This window comes from Xenopus laevis, chromosome 6S (genome assembly GCF_017654675.1).
Source record: "Xenopus laevis strain J_2021 chromosome 6S, Xenopus_laevis_v10.1, whole genome shotgun sequence".
NCBI classification, from domain to species: domain Eukaryota; kingdom Metazoa; phylum Chordata; class Amphibia; order Anura; family Pipidae; genus Xenopus; species Xenopus laevis.
Window position 1 is genome coordinate 98,439,403 of NC_054382.1, and position 16,884 is coordinate 98,456,286.

Below are 16,884 nucleotides of genomic sequence, written 5' to 3' on the forward strand. Positions count from 1 at the left end.
GACATGCTGCACGCAACTGAATCTAAAAAGGAGAAAGAACCACAGCAAAGGAAAAGATGTTTAAGAAACAGAGACTTGAACAAGAGACTAACAGTGACAATCCAAGTGAATAGGGAGATGAAGGTGATACAGGCAATTGGTTAAGAGTACCATAACATCAACTCTACGCAGTCAGCCTTGAGGACAGTCCAAATTTACCATCAAAAGAGAAAGGGAGAGGAACCCAATCATCTGCAGGAATGCGAACAAAACCAATGGAAAGAATATCAGACGAATATCAGTATGTGCCTGTTGTGAAGGACCCATGTGGAGCAGGGAAACAGGAACAACCACTAGCAAAAGAACAAGGACAGTGCCTGTTGGATACCCACCTGTTTCAGAGGTTTTGTCTGAGTCAGAAAGTAAACTAGAGCAATTAATGACACCCCAATGCACAAATATGACACATTAGCCAACTGAGGTTAGACATTCCAACCGAGAGAGAAGGCCAAAACAAGTGTTACTCTTGGCCAGCCTCAATATGTCCACATCCCACAGTTAACATGATGACTCACACTTATCATAATGTGACTTGGTGAAATGCTCTACCCTATGTTCCACACATAGAACCTTACATTCCATACATGCACTATGATACATTATGTACCTTTTTTATTGTATGTAAAAAAAAATTTTTAAATGTATTTTGAGTTTGTCAGGAGCCTTGCTATTTTTCTTGTCAGAGAGTGTGTGACCCCTGTATATATGAGGTCATAGCCAAGCCTAGATGATTTATATATTTACACTCCTACCAATAGGGGTCACTCATAAGCCCACACTGCGAGGGAGTTTAGATACAGAGAGCTCCTGTTTTGTCAGTTCGGAAGAAGCAGCACACCAGTAATATTGGCTCTGTGTCTCCACTCATTTTCTTTACAGAATCACTGTTGCCACGGCCACACTGTATATGAGCACCCATGACATGACCATTAATATTAGAGAAAAGGCAACAGCTGGTGCTAGACTAAAGAGCCTCGTCATTTCTGACAGTCATGAAAAGCATGATTTATGGCGTGCTGCAATCAAGTTTGCCTATGTCTAGTAACACATAGCAACTAATCAGTTGTAAGTTTTCATACTGCTGACCAGTAAATTCTACCTGCTGATTGGTTCCTATGGGTCACAAACATGGTTTAGATTTTATTACACTAACTACCTCCAAAGTTTTAATAATTTGGTCTTACTTGTACTAAACCCAGAAGGTCAATGATAGTTGTCAGGTTGGCCATGCCCTTTAGCATTGATATCTCCCCAAATAGCCATTCCATTTTAAAATACATTGCAATTTATCTGGTATTTGGTATGAGCTAATGTATTGACATTTGTTTTACATATGTATGTAACATTATTTTGTGATTCTGTCATTTGAAAAAAAAAACAATTTGAAAACATTGTGGGCAGATTTATCAAGGGTCGAATCGAAAAGTTTTTCAAAAAATTTGAATTAGATTTTCGAGATTTATCATACTCTGGCCCTTGAAGAACTCAAATTCGACTTTTCACCACCTAAAACCTGCCGAATTGCTGTTAAAGTCAATTATAGACGTCCAGGATTAATTTAGAGTTGTTTGCAGCCTTCCTGACATTCGGAGAAAAAAACTTGAATCGAGTTTTTAATATTCAAATCGGATTCGATTCGAGTTTTCGGGTCGATCCTATTCACCCGAGATTAAAAAATAAGGTTTTTATAATAAATTTGGAGTTCATGGGAGTTTTAAAAAACTCACATGAATTAGAAATTCGACCCATGATAAATGTGCCTCCCAGTGAATGTGTCGTGGGCTCATGTTGCTCTTCCCCTCACATCCAATGAGATCTATACTTAGCTTTATATTTACAGTACTCCTCTGTGTGTTTCTGACCTAAATACATTCTCGTATTTTATTAGCATTCCTTAGCAAACTGTCTTCCCAATACTTAGGGCACTGTTTCGATGGAAACTTTTTTTATTGTTCTTTAAAAATACCCATCACTTCCAGTCAACCCAAACTTCTCAGAATAAAGTGTCTTCATACGTCAGTTCTTTTTATAAACAGTAGTGCAGGATCTCTTATGAAAGCAAACTTTGTTCACCTTCCCTTTACTGGTTGCAATATATCCTCAAGAAACATTAAACATATTTGCAACCTATGACTTCCTGTCCTGTCTTACCTTTTCCTATCATACACTGTACATACATACTAATCTGTGAGTGCAATGCTGCTTTGAAAGTTGGTGTTTATTTTTGTCACCAGACTCAACATCTGGTCTGGCCAGCTGAGTCCTTTTATTCAGAAAATAGAGGAATTGACAGATGAAGCACTCTTTATTGGTCTATATATATATTTCACCATGTGCCTGTTCTGTTTTTCAGAATATTGTAAACTGCTAAGGAAATAGTCACTACTTAATATATACTGTGTACAGTTAGCTCCAGTTGGACAGAGACAACTTCTTTCTAATTTCGGTTCTGTACATTACCACAATGAATTTTAAATAAAACAACTCAGATGCAGTTGAACTGCAGCTTTAATTCAGTGGGTTGAACAAAAAGATTGCATAAAAATGTGAGGAACTAAAGCCTTTTTTTATCACAATCACTTCATTTCAGGGACTCAAAAGAAATTGGACAAATTAAAAAACTGAAAATAAAATGTTAATTTCTAATACTTGGTTGAAACCCCTTTGCTGACAATAACAGCCTGAAGTCTTGAACTCATGGACATCTCCAGATTCAGGGTTTCCTCCTTTTTAATGCTCTGCCAGGTCTTTACTGCAGCGGTTTTCAGTTGCTGTTTATTTGTGGGCCTTTCTGTCCGAAGTTTAGTCTTCAACAAGTGAAATGCAGCTCAATTGGGTTCAGATCAGGTGACTGACTTGGCCATTCAAGAATATTCCGCTTCTTTGCTTTCATAAACTCCTGGGTTGCATTGGCTGTATTTTTTGGGTCATTGTCCATCTGTATTATGAAACATTTCCCAATCAATTTGACTGCATTTAGCTGGTTTTGAGCAGACAGTCTTCTGTCCTGTGTCACATCATGGATAAACACTAGTGTCCCAGTGCCACTGGCAGCCATGCACTCCCAAGCCATCACACTGCCTCCCCCATGTTTTATAGAGATGTGATATGCTTTGGATCATGAGCTGTTCCACGCCTTCTCCAAACTTTTTTCTTGCCATCATTCTGGTAGAGGTTGATCTTGGTTTCATCTGTCCAAAGAATGTTTTTCCAGAACTGTGCTGGCTTTTTTAGATGTTTTTTAGTCCAATCTAGCCTTTCAATTCTTGATGCTTATGAGTGGCTTGCACCTTGCAGTTCACCCTCATGCAGTCTTCTCTTTATGGTAGACTTGAATATCGATACGCCTACCACCTGGAGAGTGTTGTTCACTTGTTTGGCTGTTGTGAAGGGGTTTCTCTTCACCATTGAAATGATTCTGCGATCATTCACCACTGTTGTCTTCCGTGGACTTCCAGGTCTTTTTGCGTTGCTGAGTTCACCAGTGCTTTCTTTCTTTCTCCAGATGTACCAAACTGTAGATTTTGCCACTCCTAATGTTGTAGCAATTTCTCGGATGAGTTTTTTCTGTTTTTACAGCTAAAGGATGACTTGTTTCACCTGCATGGAGAGCTCCTTTGACCGCATGTTGTCTGTTCACGCAAAAATCATCCACTTACAAGTACCCCCCCCCTCAAATCAAATCTGCTTCATTGATAATGACTTAACAAAGGAATTGCCCACACCTGCCCACGAAATAGCCTTTGAGTCAATTGTCCAATTACTTTTGAGCCCCTGAAATGAAATGATTGTGTTAAAAAAAGGCTTTAGTTCCTCAAATTTTTATACAATGTTTTTGTTCAACCCACTGAATTAAAGCTGAAAGTCTGCAGTTCAACTGCAGCTGAGTTGTTTCATTTAAAATTCATTGTGGTAATGTACAGAACCAAATTAATAAAAAGTTGTCTCTGTCCAGACTTATGGGCCTAACTGTAAAGGATGATGATTTGTACAGTAAAAAGTCCTGTTTTCAGTGCTTTTATGATTTGTTCATGCATAATATATTAATTTGGCTACAGAAGTTTTAAGAGAAAAATAATATTGAATTGTTGGTGCATAGTTAGAGCTATCTGTAGTTAACGTTCCAGTGGAGAAGATTTCAAGTTTACCTTTATCAGCTTAGAATTTTGTTTTTCTGTTGATCATTCCCTCCTTTTTGCAGGTTAGAGGACCTTCCATCCACATGGCCATATTCCCTCTCTCTGTACTAGATAGACATCCTGAACCTTTAGAAACTAGGTCACACTTATCCTCCCCAGGTAATATATTATAAAAGGGTGGGGTTAATCATGGGCTTCCCAAAATTGGAGGAACAAAAATGGCCTGACAAGCCTATATGGGCTACCATAAACAAATATTATTTTGCCTAATACAGATTATGGTTAATTAGACCAGTTTTGTCTGGGCCTACACTAAGGCTAGGCTAGAAACAAATTTGCTTCTTTACACCTGTGTATAAAACAAAGGCAGAGAAAAGCGAATTATTTACCCAGTGTGCCCTTAGCCTAGTGGTCCTACATGAACATGGCTATTTTCACAACTACAACTGAAGAACCTTCCTCCAGGGCTGACCAGATTTAAAGGTACAGAGAGCTCCCTAAGGATATACCTGTTCATCTCCAATCTCTGACCCAATTTAATAAACTTCTTCAGACCTTCATGATCCTATGAGAAGGCAAAGATCTTTGGCTGTATTGTTCCTGTCATCCAATATTACAATTAAACTCAGATGCTAAGGTACTTGAGAAGATTCTGGCAAATAGACAGTCCAAAGTAATGACTTCATTGATTGAAGGAGACCAGATAGGACTTACAACTGACATTAGGAACTATTTTTAATATCTCACCTGCTGCTGAACCATGAACTGGCCAACATGGTGCATTGACAGGTGAGATTTTCAAATCTGTTCGAACAACAGATTACTGTCAGCATTCATGTAATTGTTATAGAAGGGTGCAAAGTGATGAGATGAGTCAACAAAAGAAAGCTTATTTTACTACATATTACCATTAGTTAGAAGAACAACTCAACCTAATATATATTAATTACAAATATACAATAGTTTTAAAGTAATTTATAAATGTAATTGCAGTTCAAATCTCTGTCTCGCCTAAGGCATTATTATCCCGGGGTGGGGGTGGCTTATCTTCTTTAAGAGCATTTGGATAGAATGTCATATATTCTTCTTGAAGTTCATCTTGAAGATCTATGTCTTGCCAAGCCCTGAACTGATATTGGTTGGTGAGGCACTGATATGATCCTATACATGGTTTAATAAGCTGCTGATTTGATCAGGCGATGTGGAGTTGCAAGGCAGTATTGTCCCTGGTATGGGCATCTCTCCCGGCCTTGAAGATTCAACTGGTTGCTTGTTCAGTGCAGCCTGGGCTGTCCAAGATGCCATCATGTTTGTCTGTTGCATTTCAATTCTGGAAGAAATTTCTGGTACAGGTGTGGGGCCTGTTATCCAGAATTCTCAGGGACCTGGGGCTTTCCAGATAATGAGTCTTTTTGTAATCTGGATTGTTATACCTTATGTCTACAAAAGAATCCTGTAAACATTAAATGAATCCAATAGGCTAGTTTTGCTTCCAATAAGAATTCATTATATCTTAGTTGGGATCAAGTACAAGGTACAATTAGGGCAGAGACACACACTGCTTTTTTGGGAGCTTAGTCGCCCAGCGACAAAAAGTTTTTTCTTTGGGCGACTAATTTTCCCGAAAAGCCTTCCAGACGGCTAGAATGGAAATCACTGGGGGGTGGCACTCGTATCGCTTCGGCTTTCCAAAGTAGCCCAAAGTTTCCTTGTGAGGCAACTTCGTGCGAATTCGGAAAACTAAGCGTTCCAAGTGCCTTCCCACCGGCGATTTTTATTATAGCCGGCGGGAAGGCAGTTCAGGGAGATTAGTTGCCCGAAGAAGAAGCAATTTATCGCTGGGCGACTTATCTCCCGAAATAGCAGCGTGTGTCTCTGCCCTTACAGAGAAAAAGTAAATCATTTTTAAAAACGGAGTCTATGGCAGATGGCCTTTCTGTAATTTTGAGCTTTCTGGCTAACGGGTTTCCAGATAACGGATCCCATACCTATATGTCCTGTTGGAGTAACAGCAACTTCAGTCTGCTGGGCTTCTAAATCTCCTATACCCTCAGCAGTCATTTTTTTCTTCTTCTATAGTTACAACACTGTCTGGATCTTTAAGGAACCCTGTTCTTTTCAAAGAGAAAGGTTAAGGAACCCTGTTCTGTTAGGAATTGAAATTCATAAACTTCTGCAGTGGCACAAGATGCCCAACCTTGCAGTTAACTTTATGTGTGATGCATTTGCCTTATTGTTTATTCTGTTTACTTTGGCTTTATATAATTAAAGCAGAATTGGGTTTGTCATCAGTGTGTTGGAGAGGTGCCTGCAGTTTCCACTGTACACAGACCTGAAATGCTCTACGCAGCATATGGGCTCTACAAGAAGTGCCATCTTGCTTCCGAGATCTTGACAATCACTGCTGTTTAAATACCGATTTACACAGATGGGGCTGGTTAAGATTCTGAGTCGTTCTAAAGGTACTTTATATATACATTTCAAGTCTACTCTTAAAGACAAAGTGATTTTTCAAAAGGCTTTTAACATTGTGCATATATGCTAGTTGTGCCCACAGCTACAGATTGTAACATATGTACAATTGCTTTATGTCATTGGCTGACATTATCGCCGTAGGTTTCCTTTATTATAAATGTGGTTGCTTGCAATGTGACAGACATCTTTTGATGAGTGCAAGCAAATGTGAATCCTGGAAATCAAGATGAACTCACCAGTTAAAATTAGATCATACTATGCCAGGATTGTCACACTCTGTATGTCTTGTCGCTTGCACGAACAACACACTAAGAGGAAGAGTTAAGCAGAAAGACAGATCAGACTAGGCTTTTCTTTTATCTCTTTTTTTCCTTCATTCTTTCATTTAATGTTTTGTTCTGTCATTCCCACTATATTTTATCTTTTATTACTGTACTTGCTTGTACATTAACTTTATGTAGAATGTGATATTCTGGCACAATTTTCAATTGTTTAATTTTTTTATGTTTGTGGTTTTATTGTTAACTTCTTTCCCAGTTTATCCTAGCAACCAGGCAGTGGTTTGAAAGACAGACTGGAGGACAAGGGTCTTAAAGCGATACTAACACATTTCTATAAAAATCACAGGAACGTGTCAGTATAAATGCTATACCCGTAATCATTTCTCGCAAAGCCGCCCCCAGCCCCCGCCCCCTCAAGCTTTTTGGGGAAAGATTATGGGTGCAGCATTTTCTTTATACTGACACGATCCTATGATTTTTATAGGAACGTGTCAGTATCGCTTTAATCAGTCAGTTTTGAAAGTCTGTGCATGGATGCATTTCTTGCCCAATGGTCATCTGTAGGCCCCAGTGCATGATCTGATTGCTGGCCCTGGGACCAGCCCAGTTTGGCCCTGTGCATGAGTGGCCAAATAAGGTCAAGATACATTAGTTTGGTGACTTCAACAAATAAAATGGCTCTGGCAGTATATGGCTCCCTTTAGTTCTGTTGTAGCCCATTCCCACTACTGTAGAGAGAGACTCAATGTGGCTAATTGCACATGATGGGGCAGATTTATCAAGGGTTGAATTGAACATTTTAATTTGAATTTTCAGTTTTTTCTTATGGTCAAAATTGTCAAATTCGACTAGGGAGTTATTCAAGTTCGATTTGAGTTTTTAAATAAATTCAAATTTGATTTTGAAATTGATCATACTCTGGCCCTTTAAGAACTCAAATTCGACTATTCATCACCTAAAACCGGCCGAATTGCTGTTTAAGTCTATGGGCGATACAGGGAGTCAGTGTCAGACTGGGAGACCAGGGGGCCCACCTTAGACCAATGGCCCACTCTCAGTACTATTTTTCTTCCTCACTCAACCTCTATTCTCCTAGTCTCTTTTCTTTACATATTATAATCTATTATTCCATCTAGTTAGCTTTTGTTCTCATAGAAATAGGGAATGACCATGAAATAGTCCAAATGTTTAGCAGCATGAGGGCCCACTGACACCTGGGCCCACCGGGACTTTTCCTAGTATCCTGGTGGGCCAATCCAACGCTGCAGGGAGGTGTTTGCTGCCTTCCTTAAAATTAAGTTTTTTTTAAATTCGAATCAAATTCGATTCCAGTTTTCAGGTCGATTTAGTTCACCCGAGTTTAAAAAATTAGATTTTAATTTTTTAATACATTTTCGAGTTTAGGGGAACTTTTAAAAACTCGTATGAATTCGAAAATCGACCTTTGATAAATGTGTCTCGAGGTGTTCTGTCAATTCTAAGAACAAAAATCTGCACACACTTACTTGGCTCTCTAGGGTGCATTTACTTCCCTGGGTGCTTCCAGGCCAATTGGTATCCAACAACTTTGTATGGAAGATGCACACCTATCTGCATATATTGCCACATTTTCTGCTGCAATAAATGGATTAAAAGGTATTTGCTGGAGTGGTAAGTGTTCTTCCATACAAAGTTGCTGATCTACGGCTTCCACCATGAGGTGGAATGCAACCACCACACAGAAATGCATATTTCAACACTGGTTTGAAAAAACCCTTAGAAATACTGGGCCAGGGCTCCTGTTGGATTATATACTTACATTGCTAAAATATGACACAATTTTGTGCTCAATATTGTAATACATTTTTCAATACAGCCTGTGTCACCGACTACCATGGCAGCCAGTGTAAGTGGTGGTAGTAACTGTGTGTTCCTAGTAGGGCTGCACCGAATCCACTATTTTGGATTACCGAAAGCCTTTACGAAATATTCACCGGAATAACAAATCATAATTTGCATATGCAAACTAGGGGTGGGAAGGGAAATCGCATGACATATGCAAATTAGGATTCGCATTTGGTTCGGCTGGGCAGAAGGATTCGTCTGAAGGACTACACGGGCGTTTTCTGTGTGATCCATTGCGTTGTGCAGAAACACAGACGTCAAATCGCATGCGACGGAAATAAGGTAAGTGAATGCATTGTCGGATAGTGTTGCAACGTTGATGCAGTCGTGTTGCGTCGGATCAACACTTTATTTCCATCGCATGTGATTTGACGCCTGCGTTTTTGCACAGAGCGTTGGATCGCACAGAAAACACCCGTGTAGTCCTACCCTTAGGCTGAATCCTAGCAGTGCCATACAATCCATAGCAAAGGGTCTCTCTGCACATTGCTTAGCCCTTGGAATAGGGCTATTTTCCAGGTCCTACCTCTGACAATCAGTGCCAGCTCCCCTTTCATCCTCCCAAGATAGGCTGGAGACAGCTGAGCGCTTATTTGTTAGAGATCCTGAGCAAGAGAATGAGGTGGGGGAGGGAGTGAGAGGGGAATGTGCCTGCGAGACCGCTGATTGGTGCACTCCCAGAAGGCATCTGTCTGTAGAACTTTACTGGCATGTGAAACGGAATCACTTGCAAGTTAAAGATAGATGCAGAATTTCAGCATTGCCAGCCATTGAAAATCTATTTTTCCTTCCTCTTCCACTGCACTCAGCTTGCAATTCAGCAGCGTTTTCTGTGCAGCGAGGAGAGAACTAGCCTGCCTATCTTCTGGGATTTACTGGCCTCGGGAGGAGCTCTGTCATGGTTCAGACTTTAGGGTGAGTGAATTTCCCTAGGAGAACTGACAGCAGATATTTCTGATCTTTCAGGGAATGTCTGTCTGAGATTTAAGCTTGTTAGTACACATTGGTTCTGATGGGCAGGGTGGGGGGATACTTGCCTTGTGCAGGTGGCAGATATTCAAGAGCAACTAAAATGACAAAAATCAATGTATGTACTGGCATGTGACATTAGACATGCCGTCAGACAGTTTTTATCATATTGTGCAGGGAGTTCTAATCCTGCGGCACTCCACCTGCTGCTGAACTACAGCTCCCAATATGCACTGCTGGCAAGATCTGAAGGCACTGGAGGGTACAGCAGCAAATCGAGTACATTTAAAGTATTTTGGTCGATGAGTGAAACATTGCATTTAATTTATGGCACAGGATTGGCGTAGTTAACATAAGCAGAGTTGGTTTGCTTAAAGTCTGGGGCTGGTGCAACATGGTAACTCAGCTTAGGTTGTTTATACAGTGTACCAAATAATATGGTTGCCCGGTGTATAGAATGATACTGACCAAGGAGAATGTCAGCACATCAGCTGGTGGTGGGATTGCCCTGAATGTTTGCAGGTCCAAAATGCCTTTCATTTACTTTTAAGTAATTTTCTTCTCGTCTTCAGGATTATTGGTACCCTAGATTTCTGCCACTCATTTCACGTAGTTCTTTTTATTTGTTTGCTGGTACTTTTTTCGTTTTGTTTTCTACCAATGGTGTCATTATTCACGTGTCACGGCAAAGTTGGGGTATACTGTACCTCAAACAAACCTGCCTTACGGCAAACAGACTGGCAGTAACAGATTGTTTGGCATCTGTGTCACAGGGCTCTGTTTGCTTTTGGAATTAGCTTGCAAAACATCTAAATACAGGTCACTTGTAACTATTTTATATACATCAGTAAGTATCATATGTATCAGTCTACTGAGTATCCACACTCCAAGGCTCACTTTTGCTTCTGTATGCGACCTGGGTGCACAGTTATAGTTTATGTATATCCACGGATATCAGAAACCGGCACACCCATATAAAAATCTTCACTTCTTTATTTGCATCATATCAGAATCCAACGTTTTGGTCCTCGTTAGGACCTATTTTCCAAAGAATTTTTCCTTGAAAAAGGTCCTTACTAGGATTGAAACATTGGATTCTGATATGATGCAAATAAAGAAGTGACGATTTTTATATGGGTGTGCCGGTTTCCGATATTCGTGGATAGTCATATGAAAAAGTTTGGGAACCCCTCTTAATTCTTACTAGCCACACAGCCCCACTCCATGATGGAACCTCTACCAAATTTGAAAGTAGGTAGCAGGTGTTTTTCTTCAAATGTGGTGTTCATCTTCCGCCATTCAAAGCGCTTTTTATTATGACCAAATAACTAAATTTTTGGCTCATCAGTCCAAAGCACTTTATTCCAAAATGACTATGGCTTGTCTAAATGAGCTTTTGCATACAAGCGACTCTGTTTGTGGCGTGAGTGCAGAAAGGACTTCTTTCTCATCACCCTGCCATACAGATGTTCTTTGTACAAATTGCGCTGAATTGTAGAACGATGTACAGATTCACCATCTGCAGCAAGATGTTCTTGCAGGTCTTTGGAGGTGATCTTTGGGTTGTCTGTAACCATTCTCACAATCCTCCGCATATGCCGCTCCTGAATTTTTCTTGGCCTGCCAGACCTGGGTTTTACAGCAACTGTGCCTGTGGCCTTTCATTTCCTGATTACATTCTTTAAAGTTGAAACTGACAGTTTAAACCTCTGAGATGGCTTTTTGTAGCCTTCCCCTAAACCATGATACAGAACAATCTTTGTTTTGAGATCTTTTGAGAGTTGCTTTAAAGATCCCATGCTGTCACTCTTCAGAGGAGAGTCAAACAGAAGCACAACTTGCAATTGGCCACCTCAAATCCCTTTTCTCATGATTGGACACACCTGCCTATGAAGTTCAAGGCTTAACGAGCTAATCCAACCAATTTGGTGTTGCCAGTAATCAGTATTGAGCAGTTATATGCATTCAAATTAGCAAAATTACAAACTTTTTGCACAGCCAGTTTTTCACATTTGATGTAATTTCATACAATTGAATACTGCTTCACTAAAAATTTTTTGTTCAGATAGTCCTGGGAAATGAAAGACATTCCACTGTTATCTTTTTTGTTGAAAGTGGAGTAAATTATTATGCAGGCTGAGAGGGGTTCCCAATCTTTTTCATATGACTATGATATATATTATAAGTATAAGCCTAGTAAAGGTATGGGAACCATTATCCAGAATGCTCTGATTTACCAGAAGGTCATCTCCCATAGACTCCATTTAAGTAATTCACATTTTAAAGACTATAATAATAAAACAGTACCTTGTACTAGATCCCTACTAAGATATATGCTTGTTCCTTAGTGGAGGGAAAGCTTTAATTAAAGCTTTAATTAATGTTTATATGATATTTTAATAGGCTTAATATATGGAGATCCAAGTTAAGGAAAGACCCCCTATCTAGAAAACCCCAGGTCCCGAGGATTCTGGATAGCAGGTCCCATCCATACCTGTTAATGGAAACATGACTTTCTTTGCACATCATTAGACTGAATGAATAGGGAAGGGTACGGGTCACCTTGGGTTTGAGTAATTAGCATTGCGTTTGGAATGTAAGAACATTAAATTACAGTTGCTGATGTTTATTAAAATTGTCATTGCTATAATCTGATAAGGGTTCTTATTAGATGAGACAGACTGATGATGGGGTGCAAAAGGAATTGTACTGTATTCCAGGGACATGTCTGGCAGCTCTTGTTGATCCAAAAATCACATAATGCCCCAACAAGCTTTAGTGGGGTTCTAGTAGTTATAGTTTATGCTGATATATTTAAAGGGGCCCTAAGGGTCCAGGTACACAGGTAGATTCGGGTAGATTAGTCGCCCAGCGACAAATCTCCTCTCCTTCTTTGGGCCGACTAGTTTCCCCGAACTGCCTCCCCTGTCTTCCCGCTGGCTAAAATGTGAATCACTGGCGGGATGGCACTCGGAGCGATTCGTTTTCCGAAGTCGCCCAAAGTTGCCTCACAAGGAAACTTCGGGTTACTTTGGAAAACGAATCACTATGAGTGCCATCACGCAGGCGATTTACATTTTAGCCAGCGGGAAGGCAGTTCTGGGAGATCAGTCGCCCTGAAGAAGAGGAGATTTGTCTGGGCGTCTAATATCCCTGAATCTGCCTGTGTACCCTGACCCTAAATGATATTGTTCAGCTCTGCTACTCCATAGGGTTTTCATTATGTAAAAGGTGTTATCTAAAGTAAACATACATATTTTAACAAGTGCATGGTCACAATATGTAAGTGTATATAAACCCTAAGAACAGACGAAGGCTAAGGTTTCCAGATCATTTGAAACATGTAGTAAATTTAATTTTTTTAGACTACGCTAACTGCAAATGAATTGCATTTATATGAAATATATTCAGTCCATTAATTTACTAGGCTTCCCCAATTATTCATATTATTGTGTAGCCTTAGCAGAGAGAGAGAGGCTGTAGGTTTATCTTTTATAAATACAACCTGGTCATACATGGGCTAATCCCTACAGTATACAGCTGATTGACCTGTATGCGCATGATCACATTATGTTGACCCAAAGGTCAATTCCACACACGGCTGGTTCTCAGCTAGATTGTCCGATACAATTTTGGCATGTATGGCCAGCTTTAGTGTAGGGCTATATTTGTTAAACACTTTCAAAATAAGGCTGGATTCATATGCAAAACTAATTGCTGAACAACTGTTCACTTGAAATAGCTTTGTATTGGCGCCAGTGATGCATCACACTCAGTTCTTGTTACCAGGGCTCTGGTGCTCATCCGCAGAGCTTACAGTTTCTCATTCTGTTATGACAAAGCCAGGTGTTCATGCTGAGGGCCAACCCGCTTCAGAAGAGGAAGATGAGAAAATAAGTTGGCCACAAAGGATGCAGTGTAGGAGTCACAAAGCACCCAGATTAGTTTCAGGGAACAGAAGCGATGTGTGGACACCATGAAATGAATACAGCCATAGTAATCCAATGCCTAGTGGGAGTATTATCTGTCAAGGCAGAGAGGGCATAGACGATTGTTGTATGTATAAAAAAAAGAAATTAAATATTAGCTTGTTTGAAAAGACAAAAACAGGATCAAACTTAAGCTCAAATAATAAGAAATTCTCCCCAAGGCAAATACTGGCACATATGTGTTCTTTCCTTTTGTATTAATTCTCATAGCCACTAGCCAGTACAGGAGGGGCTTATGACAATTCTGCAGCAAGATAAAAAGGGTTAACACATTCACATTTTTTGGTCCTGCCGTATAAATAATAAACTCATAAAGCAAAAGCCTGTTTGATTTCTTGCAGTACTGGTACAGGTATGGGACCACCTGTTATCCAGAATACTTGGGACTTGGGGTTTTCTGGATAAGAGATCATTCGTAATTGGGATCTCCATACCTTAAATATAATTTACACATTAATTAAACCCAACAGGATTGATTTGCATCCCATTGGGATTTATTATATCTTAGGTTGGATCAAGAACAATGTACTGTTTCATAACTACAGACAAAAAGGAAATCAACATTTTAATTATTTGATTATAATGGAGTCTATGGGAGACGGCCTTTCTGTAATTCGGAGCATTCTGTATAACGGGCTTCTGGATAACGGATCCTTTACCTGTACTGACTCTTGAAAAAATGTAGCAGAATCTAGGTGATTAACAGATCTGTGGAAATTCCAGGGCAGATTTATCAAAATAAGAGTTTGTGGGGGAAAAAATGGAGATGACAGGAAAAAAATTCTACCTTATTTTAGAAAAAAACATGACAAAATATTCCAGCGTATAAATAATAAAAGTCTCATGCCAGAGAGAATCTCATCCCATTTATTTGCAATGAGGCTGGAATGTTTTCAATGAGGCTGAATGTCTTAATAAACTGGGAAAATAAATAAATAAATTAAGTTGTTCGAGAACATTCCCATTGACTTCTATACAACCTTGCCAGCTTTTACGTGCTGAGTTTTTTCTGGAGAATTTTCGCTTTTTTTCCTTTATTAAATTCTAAACTATTTGAGGTTTCGGAAAATACTTGCAAGTTTTTTTTTCATGTTTTTTTTCTGTGTCTATCTCTGCATGTTTCTCAAACTGAGAAAAAATATCAATTGATTTTGGATAAATCTGCCCCTTCAAGTCTTGGAAAGCAACTACTCAATTTGCTAGAAAAAAAATGGACCATCCCTCCAACTCTTTGCACTTTTGACAGCACTATGGGGCAAATTCACTAACATTCGTAGTTTCGCCAGGCACAACTTCGCCGCGCTTCGCCACACTTCGCCAGGGGTAGTTTCGCCAGCGCTTCACAAATTCACTAAAATCCGAAGTTGCGCTAGCGTTGATTCGCTAAGTAAAGCGAAGTTACGCTAGCGAAGGCTAATTTGCATAGGGCACCAAATTCAAATTTCAATGGAGGAATACGTATCAGCACTACAAATGCCTAGAAAACCTTCAATTCATCAAATAAAAATTTTATTTTGCCCTACACATGTGCCCACTGTCTAGGTAAGTTGCCATGAGTCAGGAAATGTAGGGGGGAAGGAGGGGAGCCCCAAAAAATTTTTCGATCTTTTTCAGCCTATCACCCATAATGTAGAAAACACGCCAGCGTTTTTTGGGACTTAGAAAAAATTTTGTCTTTTTTTGAAACAATCCCTATCTACTCTATTGCGCTTCGCCAGGTCTGAGGTGGCGAAGGAAGTCTAGCGTAAAAGGTAGCGTTCAGTACACTGCGCGCGTTAGTGAATTTGCGTAGTTACGTCGCTAGCGAAAATTCGCCAGGCGTAAGGGTGCGAAGTAACACTAGCGAAACTACGCCAGCGTTCGTTAGTGAATTTGCGCAGTAACGAAAATGCCAAACGCTAGCGAATTAACGCTAGCGTTCGGCGCTTAGTGAATTTGCCCCTATGACTTTACTGTATTAGACCAGTGAATGGGTACCTTGACACTGAACAAGTCAGAAGTTTATAGGCTTCATTTATTTGTAAAGTCAAGAATGGGCTTGCAAAGTGAGACTGGAAGAGCCACCTATGACCCCATAACACTTGTTTGACATATAAAACATTAAAACAAAACAGCTCAGTTGTCCTGTATTGTTTATTATTCTTTTTAAACACATGACTTGCTTTGAATACAGATACACCTCTTCTAATGGCACTTTTATTTTTTCTGCAAAAGAGAATTTCCCACTTGTCTGATTCCTGCAGTGGTCAACTGATGCAAATAATAAATTACATGCTATTTGCTTCTGCATTATAGTGCAACACGTAGCCTTCCCAGATCAAGTATCGGTTCTTATTTCTGTTTAGGGGAATCATTGTGGGTCTCTGGCAAAATGCAGGGTAGAACTGCAAATGGGAAAATGTTATTGTTCGTTGACAAGGCATATGTTTGTGCATGTTCAGCAGATGTGTGAACACAGTGTTGGCCTCCTCATTAGTGATGGGTCAGAAGTCTTTTAACTGCTTTAGTCCCTTTTTGGCCAGTTTTGAACAGTTCACTGGGGAGTCACTCTGGCATTAGAATTCAGAGTTATTGTTTACCTTTGACAGGGGATAGTAAACAATGGATAGCTGTTGAATTGTAAACACATATGCCTGGCTCATTTCACTTTGCCTTTAGCACAGAGTGGATTAGTTTTTCACTTAATTTAGGAATTTTCTATGCCTGTGAACACCTGCACAGCTATCATTAGGCCCTAGGCAGGTGCCTCTTCTACCTATCCCTAGTTCTAGGCCTGACAGCAACATCCAGGGTGGCTGTAATCAGACCTTGATTGGCAATCTTTGGATTTTGGGGGCTGCTGTAAGTTTCCATAGACAGTGACTGGTGGGCTAATGGAGCTCTGTACAGACCTCTGCATACTTCAAATGCCAGGGCCTATTTTGAATCCCAATCCGGACCTGGCTGTAATTCCAGGGTTAGCTAGCATTAATGGGCACACATGCACACGGTTCATGGGAAAAGGCAGGACAGATGCATTTTCACTAAGTGCAACTTAGAAGAATAAACCATATCAATTAAGTGTCCTATATACCCACTCCTGGGCTCCCACACTTAATTAAAGAAAGA

The 16,884-nt window shown here is 39.9% G+C and overlaps 1 protein-coding gene across 18 annotated transcripts in view; it reads left to right on the forward strand.

The window, feature by feature from the left end:
* The window catches only part of dtna.S (dystrobrevin alpha S homeolog), a 126,744-nt gene that overhangs the window by 26,890 nt on the left and 82,970 nt on the right, over positions 1 to 16,884 (forward strand). For 4 of the 18 annotated variants that reach the window (XM_041567117.1, XM_041567119.1, XM_041567120.1 and 1 more), the window contains exon 1: positions 9,478 to 9,733. The exons of 2 other annotated variants lie outside the window; for them this stretch is intronic. In XM_041567117.1, coding sequence (XP_041423051.1) covers positions 9,717 to 9,733 — 17 coding nt within the window. In that variant the 5' untranslated portion in view covers positions 9,478 to 9,716. Of the gene's footprint in view, positions 1 to 9,468; positions 9,734 to 16,884 lie in introns of those variants that run through there. 12 more of the 18 variants (XM_041567118.1, XM_018268659.2, XM_018268661.2 and 9 more) reach the window with 9 other exon arrangements.